At 47.6% G+C, this 19,288-nt stretch overlaps 1 protein-coding gene across 2 annotated transcripts in view; it reads left to right on the top strand.

Annotated features, from left to right (window-relative positions):
* The window catches only part of SPRY4 (sprouty RTK signaling antagonist 4), a 15,633-nt gene extending 7,893 nt beyond the window's left edge, over positions 1 to 7,740 (top strand). For both annotated transcript variants that reach the window (XM_017532278.2, XM_017532279.2), the window contains exon 2: positions 3,006 to 7,740. In XM_017532278.2, coding sequence (XP_017387767.1) covers positions 3,053 to 3,952 — 900 coding nt within the window. In that variant the 5' untranslated portion in view covers positions 3,006 to 3,052 and the 3' untranslated portion in view covers positions 3,953 to 7,740. The remainder of the gene's footprint in view (positions 1 to 3,005) is intronic.
* Positions 7,741 to 19,288: the final 11,548 nt, after the last annotated feature.

Raw genomic sequence — 19,288 nt, 5'->3', positions numbered from 1 at the left:
TTGGAGACATCATTTAGCTGTCCTGAGGGGTTATTCAATAGACAGCTCAGAAAATTGTATTTCTTTGTCAAACAAATTCAGCGGAGACTCTTAGAGGGCCCTCCTGTGGAGGGTCCCTGCTGGTGTGGGGTGAGGCCAGCAGTGGAACTTTGATTTGGCTTTTGCTGAGCTGGTGGTCAAAAGGAATCCTACTACATTAGGGTTATGATAGGAAAAGTACATTTTAGAATATGCCCAGTGGAGCCATCAGATGTTGCTTCGTCCCCAGAGAGCCGAGTCACTGTGGGCCAAGCTCCTATCCCCATGTCTGGCCTCAGCTGCAGGCCCAGATGTTGACAGCTGCCTCTGGAGGGTTATGGGAGCTTGCAAATGCCAACATCCCCATTGCCTGCGGCTGCTTCCATCCTGGCTTCCTGGTGGGACTTTTCCAGGAACTGGGGAATCTGCCTTCTGATTCCAAGGCCCATTAAATGAGCATTGCCTATTTCTTTTTCTTTATCTATAGGAAGTGTGGCTGTTTTTAAAGAACCTCACAAATTAAAAAAAAAAGAGAGAGAGATAGTGAATCTGCTTAAGGGAAGGGAGTATTTTACTTTCTTCCACAGCACAGCCAGACCCAATCCTGATCCTGAGAGACAAAACCCAACTATATGGGGCAATAGAAGCTTCAAACTGTCACCTATATTGTGTTGGCAGGACCCTGAATATTCCTGACAGGGGTTTTTGGAACAAGGGAATCATGTCGTCACTGTCCATGGGTGAGGGTTCTGGCTGGTGCTGGAGAACCTTATCCACGGCATTTTTTATTCTTAGGCCAAGTCACAGCTTTTCCTCCAGGCAAAGTCCTTAGTGCTGGACCTCGGGCTCCTAACCCGGGCCTCTTGCCCAAACGTACTTTGGAAGCAAGGCCTTGGAACCCCTATTGAGAATAAGTGGGCAGGCTGAGGTAGCATTCCCTGGAATTCCTACCCTGTCATCAGCTCGATCCTTGGAAAAACTCCTCTCCATAGATGGCTTACTTGCATTCCCTCTCTCCAGCCCTGACCACAGGATCTCCACGGGAGGCTGCTTTGGAAAGTCTCTACTCTTTGGTGGCAGACCTGCCAGACACTTAAGGCAAACTCTGCCACGAGGAAGTCTGCCATTCCAAGGTGATGCTCTGGTTTCATATGAAGAGTACACGGGGGGCAGGCACTGCCACTAGGTAGACTTATTCCAAGGCAGGAAAAACAAAGTGTGTAAAGAAATACCAGCATCTTTTTAAGTAGACAGGGCCATGGGAGCAAAGCCAATAGTTGATGCCCTGTGTGAATGGGAAATATCAGTTGACTGAGCATTGAAATTTGCAGAAAAGACTGGATGCTTTTTGCATTTAGCAGGGTAAGTGATAAACATACTGGAGCCCCATGGATAGCCCCCTTTTAATCCCCTTCATAAACTTTTATCTAGAGCTAGCTCTTTATTTTAGACAGGTTCTAGATAAACCTAACAGCAGAGGGTGCAGGATCAGCTCTCCTCATTAGAACACCATAGCATCTTGATGCGAATTTTAGTAAATGCAAGTGTTTACTAAAACCCCACCCCATAATGTATCAATCCAATGGCGTTTTTTTGGTTTTAAAGACTTATCTTTCTCTTCTACCCTCCCTCCTCATTCCCTGGGGTTCTTAAGGTTGGGGCAGAATCTTCCCAGAGTGTAATCTTTCCCTTGGATTCCAAATTGTGTCCCCTTGAGCAGAGGTCTTGGCCTTCTGCTGCTATTTCTTTAAATTGATCTCCAGCAGAATTCCAAATGTAAAGGTCAGTAGGCAAGGAAATGGCACTTCTAATAGAAAACAATGTGCACTTTCTAAATTTGAACTAAGCCATTTCCGCTCTTTGATTTAAGTGACTTCCTGGGGTTCCGTGTCAGGCACTGCAGTTGAATCTCTGGCTGGATTCCAACTTAAAATTGCACTCTCTCGGTGAAATTAGAAACTGATCCAGGGTTGGCTTAGCTATTCTAGTAAATAGCATTTAGGCTGAATGTTCAGCTCAGCACTTGGAAATGGGCGATGTGAGTGCCCCTCCAGAGGATTTCCCATCCAAGTTGTCAGAAACTCACATACCTAGGGATTATTAGCCACTGCAGGTTGCTGCTCTTAAGAAGTGGTATTAATAAGTTAATATGCTGCATGTGCAGGCATTAGATACAGTCCTCTCTTCTCTTGTGAATATCTGGAAAAAGGGCTTGTTTATCCAGCTGATTAACTCCATGGGAGCACCCAGAACTGTGTGTTGAGTTCACCACATTGTCCCCAGCGCCTGGCACAATGCTTGGCATGCAGTGCTTATAAGGGTTCAAGAGATCTAAACTTATTTCCTGGGACAGTGATAACTTGTTGCTGCATGCCAGGTAATATGCTAGGTAATAGATATGCATTTTCTCATTTAATCCTCACAAGAGCCCATTTTACAGATGACAAAATCCAAACCTAAGGCATAGAGATGAAAGAACCTCATTCATAGCAATATCACTAGGCAAAAGTGAGAATCAAATTTGAGTCTGGTTCCAGATATCCTGTGTTTACGTCCACTGAACTGTGTATCTTAAATAAAGAGCATGTTTCACAGTGGCTAAGAGAATGAACTCAGGCTGCCCAGATTTGAGTCTTGCTACTGATAGTTTTGGATAGCTTTGTGTGACTTTGGACAAAATAATTTGAACATGTCTTTTCTGTAAATAGCAAAGGGATAATAGTAGTTACGTTTTATGATTATCATGAAGTCAGTGGCTTAATGTATATATGGTGCTTAGGAGAGTACCTCCATCTTAAGTGCTCCGTGTTATTTCCACCACTGACTTCTTCTCATTATTAACCATCTAAGCCTGGGGAGTCACTGGAAAGTCCACAGAGGGAATTCAGTTGGGCGGTTCCCCTGGACCTGAGGGGGGTGAGGTATTGGCAGGCCACATACTGATGCCTGGAATCCATTCTCTCTTCCTTTCCCCACCACACCCCCAGGGCCCCTAGAAGCCTGTTTCTCCGTACAGTCCAGGACCTCCAGCCCCATGGAGCCCCCAATCCCACAGAGCGCCCCCTTGACTCCCAGCTCTGTCATGGTCCAGCCCCTTCTTGACAGCCGGATGTCCCACAGCCGGCTCCAGCACCCACTCACCATCCTACCCATTGACCAGATGAAGACCAGCCACGTGGAGAACGACTACATAGACAACCCTGGCCTGGCTCCCACCACTGGCCCAAAGCGAACCCGGGGCGGGGCCCCAGAGTTGGCCCCGACGCCCGCCCGCTGTGACCAGGACATCACCCACCACTGGATCTCATTCAGCGGGCGCCCCAGCTCTGTGAGCAGCAGCAGCAGCACATCCTCTGACCAGCGGCTCTTAGACCACATGGCACCACCACCCGTGGCCGACCAGGCCTCGCCAAGAGCTGTGCGCATCCAGCCCAAGGTGGTCCACTGCAAGCCGCTGGACATCAAGGGCCCGGCGGTCCCACCCGAGCTGGACAAGCACTTCTTGCTGTGCGAGGCCTGTGGGAAGTGTAAGTGCAAGGAGTGTGCATCGCCCCGGACGTTGCCCTCCTGCTGGGTCTGCAACCAGGAGTGCCTGTGCTCAGCCCAGACCCTGGTCAACTACGGCACGTGCATGTGTCTGGTGCAGGGCATCTTCTACCACTGCACGAACGAGGACGATGAGGGCTCCTGTGCTGACCACCCGTGCTCCTGCTCCCGCTCCAACTGCTGCGCCCGCTGGTCCTTCATGGGTGCTCTCTCCGTGGTGCTGCCCTGCCTGCTCTGCTACCTGCCTGCCACCGGCTGCGTGAAGCTGGCCCAGCGCGGCTATGATCGTCTGCGCCGCCCTGGTTGCCGCTGCAAGCACACGAACAGCGTCATCTGCAAAGCAGCCAGCGGGGATGCCAAGACCAGCAGGCCCGACAAGCCTTTCTGACGGTTTATGTCGAAGCCCCAGTGCTCTGCCTGGAAATCTGGTTCCCTTCTGACATCTGGGAAGACTGCAGCAAGCTCAGAAGTCTTAGCCTCCTGAGGCTGACCTTGCTAGTCTACCCACTCCCCACCCCCAGCTTCAGAAGATGCAGAGACCACCATCTACCCTGTCTTCCCCAAGACAATGAAGAAGCACTTTGGGGCTTTTTTTCAGGGTCCTGGAACTTTGTGTCAAACAGACAGTGCAGGGGGCAGGGTGTGGTTTGCCGGGGGTGGGGGGGATTTTTCTTTTTCAGAAGATGGAACACAGATGTGGACACATATCCGGAAGCTGCAGCTGCTTGAATGCCTTCCCAGCCCCTCCTTCTCCATCCCCTCCTCCCTCCCTCTCTCTCTCCCTCTTCCTCTTTTCCATTGTCTTTGGCTCTCACAGGAGCTGGCTGCTTGGGAGGAATTGTTAACTGAGTACTAGGGTACCTTTAAAGAAGACCCTTGGAGTCTTCTATACCTTCTTCTCCTTCCCCACCTCACTGTACCCCACTCTGTCCCTGATGTCTTGGGGAAGGTATAAAACACCCTAGCAGTTCCTATTGTATATACTTGGGAGCCCACTGAGAACAGAGGACGGCCAGTGAGTCCAAGCCTCGTTCTTCTGCCTCCTGGGAGCCACAGGACGGATTTAGGAGCCACTTCTCAGTGCACTTCTCCCTTCCAACGCATCAACTAACTCTTGGGGGTGTTCGCTCACCACACCGTCCTTCGGTTCTCACTGAGTCACAGACTCGCCTGCCCACTACGTGTCCTGGGTTCTCTCTACTCAGATCCCTTCCAGAAACTTTATATGGGTAGACGAAGCCAGGGCGGCAAATGCGAGACCAAATATCATTTTGCCAATGAGTCTGAGGCTGTGGTCTCTGGATCCAGTCATTATGTTTTTATAGAATAATTAAACCAGATGCTAACGGTGTTTTAAAAAATAATAATAAAACAACTTGCTTCCTTTTGGGCCACCCCCAGGAAGGGCTGATTTCAAAATCTGGGGGTGAGCAACCTCAAGGAACACAATTTCCCTCCCCACCAAGAAGAAGATTTTAACAGCAAAGAAGAGAGGCAGCACCTCCCATTGGCAGAATGGCCGCTGAGCCAGGCTGGGTTTGGGTTTCTTCTCTTCTGATTCTGCTGCTCACTGTCATAGCCTTTTGTGTATAGTGATGTGTCTGTATCTTTCCTGTAAATAGAGAGATGATGAAAAAAGAGTCTATTTTAGTGTTAGGAAGCCCCAGCAGGGGAATCGGAAGAGCTTGGAGGAGCTCGAGAGAGGGTAGGGGAAAGGTTTTTCCTGGGGCCACTGGGTTTGAGCCCTGCTTTTGTGCACAGCCACACCGCCCTCTCCTGACAGCCCTCAAAGACTGTAGCAACTCTTTCTCTCAAGGTGCTAAAGGACTCAGAAGGTGCAGCACGTCCAGTGGGTAGGTACTTGTTGCATGCAAAAGCTGTAGTGTATCTGGTCCTTCCTCCCCAGCTGTTGTGTGGGGTTTTTGCTTTGTGTGGTATTTCATTTTTCCCTCTAATGAGAGGGCATGGCCCAAGTCAGAAGAGCTACCACCCCAGGTGAAACTGGAAGCGCACGAGGCAAAGCGTCCGTAGCATTTCCAGTTCGTTCTGTAGGAACAGAGGTACCTCCAGGAAGGAGGCCGCGAGGTAGGTAGCTGTGATAGGCATGCACCTAATGCTTCTCAAGGACTTTTTTTTTTCCTTCTTGAAGACTAGTAGTAACATCTTATGATTTAGAGTAAGTTAATTGTAACCTTAGGTATTTATTGATTGGAGGAAGGGAGGGTCATATTATTTGGCTTTATTTATGTAGCATTTGCTAGCTTGTACAAGGCGAATGTGAAATATTGCATCTGCGGTTTCCAAGGCTGATTCATGTAGCTACCTTGCCACACGTTGTGACGGATGTATGGATGTTCTTGAACATTTCAGAGGGAGTGGTAGAAGAAAAAACACACTTTCAGCCAACCACTTAATATGAATTGAATGTATCAGAAGTGTACTGAAGGGACTGGAGATGTTTCCCTCAGATAAGGTGGCCCCAAAATCGATAGTACACATGTGCACACTTTCTGTGAGGCCTCAGAACTTTCCCAAGGGCCCCTCCCTCAAATTCTCTCCATGGGAAACTTGATCCAGTGGCAAGTTGCACTTTGGTGATCTTGATGGTCTACACACCCGTTCTGTGGAGAGTCCATTTACATAAGCTGTGTACACACACACACACACACACACACACACACACACACGCCCCACACTGTCTACCGACAGAGACCCTATTTCCTGGCAAACGGCCTCCTGAACCCTGACTTTTTGTGTACATACTTGTAAACACGGATTTTTCTGGGTTTGGGTTTGCTTTTTCCTTTCTCCCCCTGCCCCTGTTCTAGTTTGTTCTTCTTGGTTTGCTTTCAGCCTGCTTGATGGATGTCTGCAGAGCGCTCTCAGAGTCCACCTCGGTGCCCTGTGTGCTCTGTGGTCATGGGAAGGAGCGAAGGAACCATCCTTGGTTCTCCCAGCATGGTTGTGTAGCAGTCACTCAGTATTGTTTTTCTCAGCTTCTTGGCAAAAATTTAAAAACACACACACACACACACACACACACACAGAAGAATAAAGCTGGCTTGCCTGTGGACCCTCCCCAGCTCGGGCCAGTCGAGGGCCACTGAGGGACCCAGCACTCAGAAACACAACACACGTGTGTAGCTGCTTCTGGCTGAGTATATTTCCTGTCACCAATGGCCTGTTTGGCTGGACGATGTCTCGGTTTGACCTTTATTGAAAAGTGCTGGCTGGTTCTCACTCCTGTTAAACCTGGGGTGGGTGGGGGTTATGCCTTAACTCGAGGGGCAGCTAGGATCCAGGACCCTTCTCCTAGGGGGCCTTGGCTGCCCGTGTCTATGAAGGACAGCGCTCCAGCGAGCACCCTGGGAACTTTGCTTGGATAGCAAAGCCCCCCAGATAAAAAGATGGGTACAGCTAAGGCTTTCCCGAGCAGGAAGGAGGTGAAGACCAATCCCTTCCTTTGGTACGCACCCCCTCACCGCTGAGATGGAAGACCTTGTAGGACATGGCTGGTGCTTTCAGCCCCGTGGAATCTGTCATTCACCATCATACTTCCAGTGAGGCCCGGCTAGATAATGATTTGTCTGAGATGGCACACGTGGAAAGTGATCTGCACCAGAACCCGGATGACTGTCACCTTGAATCGTCCTGTTCTCCTTCCCTGCTGTCCCAGGAAGTGTCTGGCAGGCTTGTGCAGCGCAGCTCTACACTGTACAATTCACTGGGGCATCCCGTGAGCCTCACCAGCCTTCTGGTTCATGCCTTTGACAAGCATTTTCATGCCCTCTCTGCTTACTGAGACAGTCGATAACGAATCTTGCGTTGCCATTTTCTGCTGTGGGTAACTGCGTGCGGTGTCTTGCCTTGCTTTCTCTTCTCACTGTCCCACAGCTTGGTTTCATGTTACAAACAGAAAAGCTGTTCAAGGCTCCCACCCCACCACATCCCAACTTCATTTCCCTCTTCACCATAGCCCACCTTCGCCCCACCACAAAGTTACCACAGAAGGTTTTCTTTGTATAGAATATTTATTTTGAAGCTCTATTTTAATAGTATTTATTTTAGAAAGTCTACTATTGTAAGAGTTCTTCTGTTTGTGAAGAAAAAAGTTAAAAACTGAATGTACTGATTTAGAAAATATATATAAATATATATTGTTAAATATACACGGGACTGCCGTTTGTGGTGTTTTCGTGTGTTCACTTCCCTGACCTCTTCGCCCAGCAAGACCTCAGGTTTGTCTGAGAATAAGCACCGGATGGAAGGAGTTAGTAAAGAAGAGAAGATCCCTATCTTCCCAGGCTGGGGAGTTCCTTCTAGGACCATTGGAGAAAAGCTACTGTTCATTATGGAGCCGAATCCTGCCAGGAGCGGCTAAAGCCCCCTTCCTAGGAGGCAAGCTGTCCCCTAAACGAGTGTATCTACCGCTGATGGACAGCAAAGCTCCTAAACTGGGAAGAGGTAGGGGGGAAAAGGGTCATCTGACTTGTCCCTCTCCCTTTATGTCCTCATTGCCCCCAAAACAGGTTTTCACACACATGAACACATACATGCTTCAAGGAACCAAATAGAAAAGTCCTCGGTCATTTCCTTATTTTATGGGTTGGCGGATATTGCACAAAAGTAGTCCCTTTGACCTCGGAAGCCTTCCATCCATTTCATGACCACCTAATGCACCTTCTGTTTTTTGTTTTGTTTTGAGACAGAGTCTTGCTCTGTCGGCCAGGCTAGAGTGCAGTGGTGCAATCTCAGCTCACTGCAATCTCATGGGTTCAAGCGATTCTCATGTTTTAGCCTTCCAAGTAGCTGGGATTATAGGCATGCGCCACCATGTCCTGCTAATTTTCTGTATTTTTAGTAGAGACAGAGTTTCACCATGTTGGCCAGGCTGGGCTCGAACTCCTAAGCTCAAGTGATCTGCCTGCCTCTGCCTCCCAAAGTACTGGGATTACAGGTAAGATCCACCGCACCCAGCCAGCACCTTCCTTCTGATTCCCTTGTGCAACGCCCCCCCACCCCGCACTCCTCCCCCAGTGCACTCAGACTTACTAGAGACCCAGCCACCTCAATTTACATAGCTATGAAAACTTTCTGATGACCTTTTATTCATATGCCAATCATGATGAAAGTTAGACTTTATTTTGAACGTGTGAACACATGCCTCTTGTTTTCTAGAAATTAATAGAGATTTTTTTTTCTAATACTAATAAGTGGGAGGAGATGACCAATGATGAGGGATGGGGAAGAAAGGAGAGTGAGGGAGACAGATGAGGAACTGTGGGTCACCAGTTATGGCCTTTCAGGATTCTTTGTGAAATCCAAATCTTGAGTTCCCCTTGCAGACATCCAAATGCGTGCCAGGATCCCCAGGCACTGCCCAAGAAGGCACAAAGGATGTTCAACATGGGCTTGTCTGCTCTAGAACTTTTAGAATAAAGATAGGGGCTGACCTCTCTCTCTGTGGCCAGACCATGTGGCCTGTCCCATTCCTGCAGTGTGGACCAAGGTTAAAGTTCCAAGTCCTGCTTCACTGACAAGATAAGTCACTGGCACTTAGAGATAGTAGTCTTTTAAATTGGCTCAGTCCCAGTTCGTGTATATCACACTTTGATTCAGTCTTGGGTTTGCTTATGGGTGGGCACATGGGGCAGGCCTGCCCCTGGTTCTACTTTAACAATTTCTAGTGCTTGGAGGTTAAAAACAATGACAAGGGCCGGGCGCGGTGGCTCACGCCTGTAATCCCAGCACTTTGGGAGGCCGAGGCGGGTGGATCACGAGGTCAAGAGATCGAGACCATCCTGGTCAACATGGTGAAACCCCGTCTCTACTAAAACTACAAAAAATTAGCTGGGCATGGTGGCGTGTGCCTGTAATCCCAGCTACTCGGGAGGCTGAGGCAGGAGAATTGCCTGAACCCAGGAGGCGGAGGTTGCGGTGAGCCGAGATCGCGCCATTGCACTCCAGCCTGGGTAACAAGAGCGAAACTGTCTCAAAAAAAAACAATGACAAGGGCTGGGCAAGGTGGTTCATGCCTGTAATCCCAGCACTTTGGGAGGCCGAGGCGGGCGGATTATGAGGTCAGGAGTTCAAGACCAGCCTGACCAACATGGTGAAATCCCGTCTCTAACAAAAATACAAAAAGAAAATTAGCCAGGTATGGTGGGGCATGCCTGTAATCCCAGCTACCTGGGAGGCTGGGGCAGGAGAATCGCTTGAACCCGGGAGGCAGAGGTTGCAATGAGCCGATATCGTGCCATTGCACTACAGCCTGGGCCACAGAGCGAGACTCTGCCTCAAGAAAAAACAAAACAAAACAAAAAATTATGACAAAAATCTACGCAAGGGTTTGAGTGCTGAACGTCTCAGCCACCCCAATGCTCTTGGGGAAATGGGAGCTGAGCAGTATCCAGAGAAAAAGTTCCACGTGCGCCCCTCTTGTTTATCCCTCTGGCCTTGTGCTTTTGGTTCCAGTTATATATACAATGGCTTTGGGGTAGTGATAACGGCCAGCATTTATTGAATGGCTTCTTTTCTCCAGGTACTGACCATGCATGGCAGACATTATTCTTTCCCTCTTAGAGATGCAGACACTGAGGCTCAGAATTGTCCCACACTCACTATGAGATGGAGGGGTAGAGGGTAAAAACAGATCAACTGAAGGATGTAGCATTTGGAGAAGAAAGAAGAAGCCCAGAATGGAGTAGATCAAAGACTCCCCAGTGACTGAATTTAAAATTAAGGAGAAAGCAGCAGAATTCAACCCTCTCTGCACCCATAACCACACAGCTCCTATGAAGGAATCAAGCTTGATGCTCATCCCAACAAAAAGGAATGGTCTGGAGATGGTGGAGTGGGGGGTGGGGTGGGCAACGAGAGCCCCCAGACAGCCTCTTCATCTGGCCAAGAGTCCCCTGCTCCCTCCTACAGCCCCCCAGACAGCCCTTCCCATTTGCTGAACCTGCAACTTGAGGTGAGCTTCACTTTCCAAAGCACCTTTGTAAACCAATCAAACAAACCCAGGCGGCCAGCTCCATGCTGGAGGTGTGTGCCAGATGAAAGCCAAGAGGACATTTTTAAGAGCTTTAAGTTTATTCATCGGAACTTTAATAAAACAATATGTCCATGGCCTAGGGCAGGTATAATTTTCATAATTTATGGGTCTGTGAGACAGGAAGAGAGCTTGGAGTTTTATTGTGTTTTGCACGATAAATGGCATTCCAATTGTCTACATGATGTTCTTTAAGGACTCTTGTCTGGCAGGAACACAGGCCTTCTGGAGCCCACCTGGGCCTCGAGGCCTGAGGCAAGGGATAATTATGAATACATCTGTATGTGTTAAGCAGGAGATGATTGAAAAACTCCCTCTGTTCCTTCTGTCATTAGAAGACACTTCCTATGCTGACACCTATATTAACATTTAACTGTTGCAAGGGTTGGAACCCTTCCTGTTCCCTTCCTTTCCCACCTTCTCCCTTGGGCCTGCTCTTTTCTTTCCTGTAACTGAAGAGACTCAGGTAAATTTCTCTTGATTGGTTTCCCTCCCACTGGGCATGGTGGAGGGGGTACTTGGGACTCTGAACCAAAACAAACAAACAAACAAACAAACAAAAAATGCCACAATCCACAGACAAGACAGTGGATTTCTAGGTAATGTGGGGTTTTTTTGTTTTTTTGGTTTTGATTTTGAGACAGGATCTCACTCCGTTATCCAGGCTGGACTGCAGTGGCATAATCTTGGCTCACTGCAGCCTCGACCTCCTAGACTTGGGATCCTCTCACCTCAACCTCCTGAGTAGTTGGGACTACAGGCATGTGCCACCACACCCAGCTAAATATTTTTTGTTTTTTTGCAGAGACAGGGATCTCATTACATTGCCCAGGCTGGTCTTGAATTGCTGGTCTCGAACTCCTGACCTCAAGCAGTCCTCCCATCTTGGCCTACCAGAGTATTAGGATTATAGCTGTGAGACACTGTTCCCCACCTGGGTGATATTCTAATTGGAATCAGCAGTTAAAATACTTGCAGACTGATTGCTTCTATAACATTAAGCCTTCAGGTAACAGTGGCCAAGTGGCCTTATAAAATAATAATTATAGTAATTATCACTTTTGAGTACAAATGCATTATCATGTATCAGTTTTGTTTTTTTTTTGAGACGGAGTCTCATTCTGTTGCTCAGGCTGGACTGCAGTGGGTGGCATGATCTCAGCTCACTGCAACCTCTGCCTCCCAGACTCAATTCTTCTGCCTCAGCCTCCTGATTAGCTGGGATTACAGGCATGAGCCGCCACTCTGACCATCGTTTACAGTCTTGAAAACAGTCAAATTAGGTTGGTATAATCAGCCCCATTGCATAGCAGAGATAAAGTCACTTGCCCAAGGCCACACAGCTGATAAGTGGTTGACCCAGAATTTTAAGCCTTCAGATATGCCTCCAAAGTCAGTGCACTGCATGCTAAGGCCCAGCTCTTTCAGACCAAAGCAATTCGCACCTGCCCTGGGATGCTTTCCTGTGTCCCCAGAAAGAGGCGTCCTTCCCAGTTGTGCTTCTGTAGAAGCTGACAGAACATGTAGTTTGTTTCAACAAATGACACATAGGCTGTAATCAAGGTGCGACTTGAACCTGGGAACCACAACCCTGTTCTCAAACTGATCTCAGGAAGGATCCTCTATGACCACACGACATTGCTGTCAACGCTCCTGACACTGATTTTGGCCAGCTTTCCTGATTTCCTCTACAATGGAAAGAATAATTTGGGCTGTGATGGCCAGAGATTGTTTGGGGAAGGGGCAATAATCTTACAGAGGAGAGAGGGGGCTGTAAATTGCTTCAGATAATTCAAAGAGTCAGGGTCTGGTTGAACGTGATGGCTCACACCTGTAATCTCAGCACTTTGGGAGGCTGAGGTGGGCAGATCACTTGAGGTCAGGAGTTCAAGACCAGCCTGGCCAATATGGTGAAACTCCGTCTCCACTAAAAATACAAAAATTAGCCAGGCATGGTGGCAGGTACAGTCCACTGCTTGTGTTACCACTCTGCCACCTTCACTAGCTGTGATCTTAGGAGAGTGACTGCCCTTCTAATAATAGTTGGCACCAATAGTAATCCCAGCTACTCAGAGGAGATTGAGGTGGGAGAACTGCTTGAACCTGGGAGGCAGAGGTTGAGTGAGCTGAGATTGCACCACTGCATTGCAGCCTGGGTGACAGAGTGAGACTCTGTCTCAAAAAAAAAAAAAAAAAAAAAAAAAAGTCAGCATTTGGTGGCTTTGTGGAAAAGATGTAACACACAGAGAGGGGTGCAGGCCATTCCTGCTCTTCCAAGGTCAAAGGCACATTCCTCCTGTGCCAGCCTTGGAGTTAGATGGATGGGGCAGGACCAGAGAGCCAAAGCAGCTGGGGTGCAGTGGAAAGGGTAGGAGTTGGGGAACCGCATGTTACAAATAGTACTCCACTCAACCCTGCCAGGCCATGCCTTGACCCTTTCCCTGGCCAGCCCTGGGTTACTAAAGTGCTTTAAGTTGCATATCTAACTGGATTAAAGAGCTTGTGTCCAGCCAGACAGAGCTAGTTCCCAGAGTAGGCCTGGCATGCGCCTTGGGGCTCTCTGAGAAGTGACTGCTGCTTCCACTGGCCGCTCCTCTTAGAACAACATGGTGGGGAAGAGTACAGAGCCTTATAGTCCACTGTGTGGGCCCCTGCTCTGCTGCCTTCAGTAGCTGTATCTTGGGAGAATGGCTGCCCTTCTAATAATTTGGAAGATTAGATTGTGACTTTGCACAGCACTCAGCCTGGCACTAAAAGCCGTTGCTAATATCTGAAAGACGGGAGAGCAAAGAATAGGACTCATCTCTCCTCTCTTTTCAGCCTCAGTTTCGAAGCCTCTTAGCCTCAGGCTAAAGATCTCCATCTTTGGCCTGGTAGTCTGGACCATGTAGGCAGGAAGTCACAAACTGTTGGCCCACAGTGTTTCAAAAACTGTTGGTTGTCATCATTCAGAAATTAAGAGGTTTCAAATTCTGATTAAAACTTATCTTGAAAAATACAGGCCGGGCGCAGTGGCTCAAGCCTGTAATTCCAGCACACTGGGAGGCCGAGGCGGGTGGATCACGAGGTCAAGAGATCGAGACCATCCTGGTCAACATGGTGAAACTCCGTCTCTACTAAAAATACAAAAAAACATTAGCTGGGCATGGTGGCGCGTGCCTGTAGTCCCAGCTACTCAGGAGGCTGAGGCAGGAGAATTGCCTGAACCTAGGAGGCGGAGGTTGCGGTGAGCCGAGATCGCGCCATTGCACTCCAGCCTGGGTAACAAGAGTGAAACTCCGTCAAAAAAAAAAAAAAAAAAAAAAAAAAAAAAAAAAAAAAAAAAAAAAAAAAAAAAAAAAAAAAAAAAAAAAAAAAGAAAAGAAAAATACAAAGAGCTGCCCCTCTGGGCCCCCATTCTCTAAGGCAACAATGGGCTAGACTTGAAGGGCAGCTTCCCTTCCCAAACCACGCTCGGCCCTGCAGTCTCCTCCAGCACCCCTCCCATTTCAGCACCACTGCCCAATTCCCCTGGGCTGGGTGCCCATTGCCATCAATCATTGTGTTTGCACCTTGATGTCCCTTACGCCTCGCTTGTTTACTTATTTCTGCTACCTGCTGGGCTCTCTGCACTTGACGCTGGCTAGTGTCAGGTCTGACTGGCCTCCTTGGGCACTTTAACCCAAACCATCATGATTGTCCCAACCCCCGTATGGTGGTTTCCTGAGGATGCCCACCCCACAGGCAGTGGTATGACCTCGGCTCACTACAACCAATCCCTTGGGTTGAAGCAGTTCTCTTCCCTCAGCCTCCCAAGTAGCTGGGACTACAGGCATGTGCCACCACACCCGGCTAATTTTTGTATTTTTAGTAGAGTCGGGGTTTCACTATGTTGGCCAGGATGGTCTCGATCTCCTGAGCTCGTGATCCACCTGCCTCGGCCTCCCAAAGTGCTGGGATTACAGGCATGAGTCACCACATCCAGCCAATTTTTGCATTTTTAGTAGAGACAGGGTTTTACCATGTTGCCCAGGTTGGTCTCGAACTCCTGACCTCAAGTGGTCCACCTGCCTCAGCCTCCCAAAATGCTGGGATTACAGGCGTGAGCCAATGCACTTGGTTGTGTCAGTACCTTTATAACCCATTTTACAAATGAAGAAACTGAGGATCTAGAAGATGAAACTGTATGCCCAAGGTTGTGCAGGCCTGACCCCAGACCCTTGCTTTTCTACCCAGCCACCCAACCATGGACACTGGGAAGAGGCATCAGCAGGGTGTCTTCCAGTCACCAATTATGGGGATGGTTGGTGTGTAGGGGGAGAGGCCTGCGCCAGAAGCTTTGACTGCGTTGCTGTAGAATAACTCATGGGATGTAAAGGTCTTCAAAGCAAGTAGTTTTCAAAATGGAATCCGGTGGATTCCCATCCCTTAGCTCCCTTCACTGCTTGCCTGTGATGAATACCCCCAAGAAGAATAAAAGGGAGGCCAGTTTACGAATTTATGCTATGTGGTTCTCTCGGCCCCTAGAGCATGGATGGCCACCAGACAGCTTTATTAAGGCTCAGTAATGTCATGTTAACTATAACATGACTATTGCAAAAAGGAAAACAGCAGGAAAAATAAAACTCTCCCCACCATCTCCCCAGCTTTAGTGTAACATTTTGGTATATACCGTTCATTCATTCATTGAACAAATAGTGAGTGTCTACTATGTGCTAGGAATTGCCCTTCTATCTTTAAAGCCATACATGGGATCACACTGCACCAAGCTGTTCTGCAAAATGCTTTTTTCTATGTGTCGTGTAACAATATACATGGCTATTCTCCCACACCCCCAGCTCCACCTTGTCTTTTATAATAGCTGGTATTGCGTTGTAGTTGATTTTATGGTCTTACCACCTCCTTTCTACGCCTCTTGTGACAGCCGCTGCTCTCACACCCAGCCGCAAACCTCACCTGGACCACACTAGCCACACCCTCTGTTTGCCCTGCCCAGGAGGCCACTGAGCAAAACAGGAGCCTTGTTGGGTCGCTGCATGGAGTGGGGTCAGGAGGAAGGGGCAGACATGGGGCCAGCTGTGAGGCACCGAGGGGCACAGTACATTCCCTTTGCCTCAGAAGACCTGCCAAGTGGTGTGTCTCTGAATTAGGGCAAAGTCCTAGATGGTGTGGGATTCACCTTAAAGATAACCAAGAACATAAACAGGAGGAGACATAACAGGATACTGCCTTTAAAATATACAGTTTGACTGGGCTGTGAGCTTCATATCTGCACAACTTGGAGTATTACAGTCACTATCACTTACTTATCCAGTCCTTTCTTGTCATTGCCCTTCTTAAAACCCTCTAGCTTCCCTCCTCCTCTTGAGTGTGGGCTGGGCTTAGTAACCCACTTCCAAAGAACAGAGTATGGAAAGGAAAAATAGCAACTGTACAACCTGGCAGATGCCACCTTAACCTGGCGAAGGTTAAACCTCACCAATAATGTCATGTTGTCCAGGCACGGTGGCTCCCAGCACTATGGGAGACCAAGGTAGATGGATGGCCTGAGTCCAGGAGTTCGAGACCAGCTTGGGCAACATGGTGAAACTCTTGTCTCTACAAAAAAAAAATGCCAAAAAAATTAACCAGGCAGAGTGGCACACGCCTGTAGTCCCATCAACTTTTGAAGCTGAGGTGGGAGGACCCCTCGAGCTATGGAGTTTGAGCTTGCAGTGAGCCATGATGGTGCCAGTGCACTCCAGTCTGGGCAATGGAGAGAGATCCTGCCTCAAAAATACAAAGAAGGAGAAGAAGTCATATTATCAGATACCTCTGATATCATGTTGTGAGAAGGACACTTAACCTCTGGTATTCTTTCCCAAAATTCATAATTTTAGCCTAATCATGAGAAAACATCCAACAAACCCAAATTGAGGGACAGTCTACAAAATTCCAGACCAGTACTGTTCAAAAGTGTCAAGGTCCTGAAAAACAAGGAAAGATTGAGAAATTGTCACAGACTGGGAAAAACGTAAGTAAATGTTTTCCTGGACTGGATCCTGGAACAGAGAAAGGCCAGTAGTGGAAAAACTGGTAAAATCTGAATAAAATCTATACAGGATTGTGCCAACGTTAATTTCTGATTTTGATAAACATACCATGGTTATGTAAGATATTAAAATTAGGGGAAGCTGGCTGAGAAATATAGGGCAATTCTCTACCATCTTTGCAACTTTTCTGTAAACCTAAAATTATTTCAAAATAAGAAGAGTTTTTAAGTAATTAAGAAACAAACAGGCTGAGTGCAGTGGCTCACACCTGTAATCCCAGCACTTTGGGAGGCCAAGGTGAGCAGATCGCCTGAGGTCAGGAGTTCGAGCCTGGGCAACATGCTGAAACCCCATCTTTACTAAAAATACAAAAATTAGCCGAGCATAGTGGTGCATACCTGTAATCCCAGCTACTTGGGAGGCTGAGGCAGGAGAATCACTTGAACCTGGGAGGCAGAGGTTGCAGTGAGCCGAAATCACACTGCTGCACTCCAGCCTGGGTGGAAGAGTGAGATTCCATCTCAAATAATTAATAATAATAATAATGAATAAATAACAAATAAACTTCAGTTTCTTCTTATTGGTTTTAGGAATAAAGTCAGTCTTGTTACTGAAGTCTGTAAGACCCTACCTAATCTAGGCCAGCCTACCTCCATCTTCTCCCACCCTCACCTTGTGCCCTTCCTGCACCTCCTCTAACTCAACAGGCTAAGCAGCCTTTCCTGCTTCTGAGCTCTTCCTGCTTCAGACGCTGTTGCTTCTGCCAGGCCATAGTCCTCTACTCCTTACCTGACCCATGACTCACTCCTTCTTACCCTCAGAAAGGCCTTCCTGGGCTGCCGTGATATCCTCTGTTGTAGCCCCTGTCTTTTCCTTAGCTGTCCTTATTTCAATTTGCAATTATATTACACGTGCTCTTTTAATTTATTTGCTATCTGTCTTTCCCCCTTCAAAGGCAATTTTATTTTATATATTATTTTTAATATATATAAAATTATACATATATTTATAAATATATGTGTATATATATTATTTTTTTGAAACAGAGTTTCACTCTTGTCTCACATTGCACTCTGCCCAGGCTGGAGTGCAATGACACAATCTTGGCTCACCACAACCTCTGCCTCCCAGGTTCAAGCACTTCTCCTGCCTCAGCCTCCCAAGTAGCTGGGATTACAGGCATGTGCCACCAAGGCTGGCTGATTTTATATTTTTAGTAGAGATAGGGTTTCTCCATGTTGGTCAGGCTGGTCTTGAATTCCCAACCTCAGTTGATCTGCCTGCCCCGGCCACCCAAAGTGCTGGGATTACAGGTGTGAGCCACCTTGCCTGACTATTTATTTATTTTTAAATTATTATTATTATTTTTGAGATGGAGCCTTGCTCTGTGTAGAGCAAGCCTCACCCAGGCTGGTGTGCAGTGGTGCAATTTCTGCTCACTGCAACCTCTGCCTCCTGGGCTCAAGTAATTCTCCTGCCTTGGCCTCCCAAGTAGCTGGGATTACAGGTGCCTACCACCACGCCCAGCTAATTTTTGTATTTTTAGTAGAAACCAGGTTTCACCATGTTGGCCAGGCTCATTTTGAACTTACCTCAAGTGATCCGCCTGCCTTGGCCTCCCAAAGTGCTCGGATTACAGGTGCGAGCTACCACGTCAAAGGCAGGTTTATTCACTGCTCTATCTGCAGGTTCTAGACACTACCTAGTTATCAATATTGATTAGCACTATATTGACTATCAGTAGTGTGTTTTGTTTGTTTGTTTGTTTTTTGAGACAAGTTTCACTCTTGTTGCCCAGGCTGGAGTGCAATGGTCTCGAACTCCCGACTTCAGGTGATCCACCTGCTTTGGCCTCCTAAAGTGCTGGGATTACAGGCGTGAGCCACTGTGCCTGGCATATTTTTCTATTTCTTTACAAGGCTAGTGTTTAGAATTATCATAGCATTGGGAAGGGGTAAACTCATTGAGTTGTATATATTAAATATGCACAGCTTTTTATATGTCAATCATACCTCAAAAAAGTTATTGGGGGAAAAAAGTCACTTGACTATAAGTACAGTAAGTCACTTGTTTGTTGTTGCTGTTGTTTGGAGACAGGGTCTCACTCTGTCACCAGGTTAAGGTGCAGTGGTGCAATCATAGCTCACTGCAGCCTCAAACTCCTGGGCTCAAGCAGTCGTCTCACCTCAGCCTCCCGAGTAGCTAGGAATACAGGTGTGTGACACCATGCCAGCATAATTTTTTCTTTTTTTTGAGACAGAGTTTTGCTCTGTCACTTAGGCTGAAGTGCAGTGGTGCCGTCTCAGCTCACTGCATCTCTGCCTCCCAGGTTCAAGCAATTCTCTTGCCTTAGCCTCCCAAGTAGCTGTGATTACAGGCACCTGCCACCACACCCGGATAATTTTTGTATTTTTAGTAGAGATGGGGTTTCACCATGTTTGTCAGGCTGGTCTCGAACTTCTGATCTCATGATCTGCTTGCCTTGGCCTTCCAAAGTGTTGCGCTTACAGGCATAAGCCATCACACCTGGCCTTAATTGTTTTTAATTTTTTGCCTTGTTATGTTGCCCAGGCTAATAAATCACCATTAAAACCCCTTCCTTAGATTTTCCTTGGAACTAACGTCACAAAGACTTTTTTTTTTTTTTTTTTTTTTTTTTTTT

This window comes from Cebus imitator, unplaced genomic scaffold (assembly GCF_001604975.1).
Source record: "Cebus imitator isolate Cc_AM_T3 unplaced genomic scaffold, Cebus_imitator-1.0 Scaffold76, whole genome shotgun sequence".
NCBI lineage: Eukaryota > Metazoa > Chordata > Mammalia > Primates > Cebidae > Cebus > Cebus imitator.
This window is presented reverse-complemented; position numbering and strand designations above follow the sequence as displayed.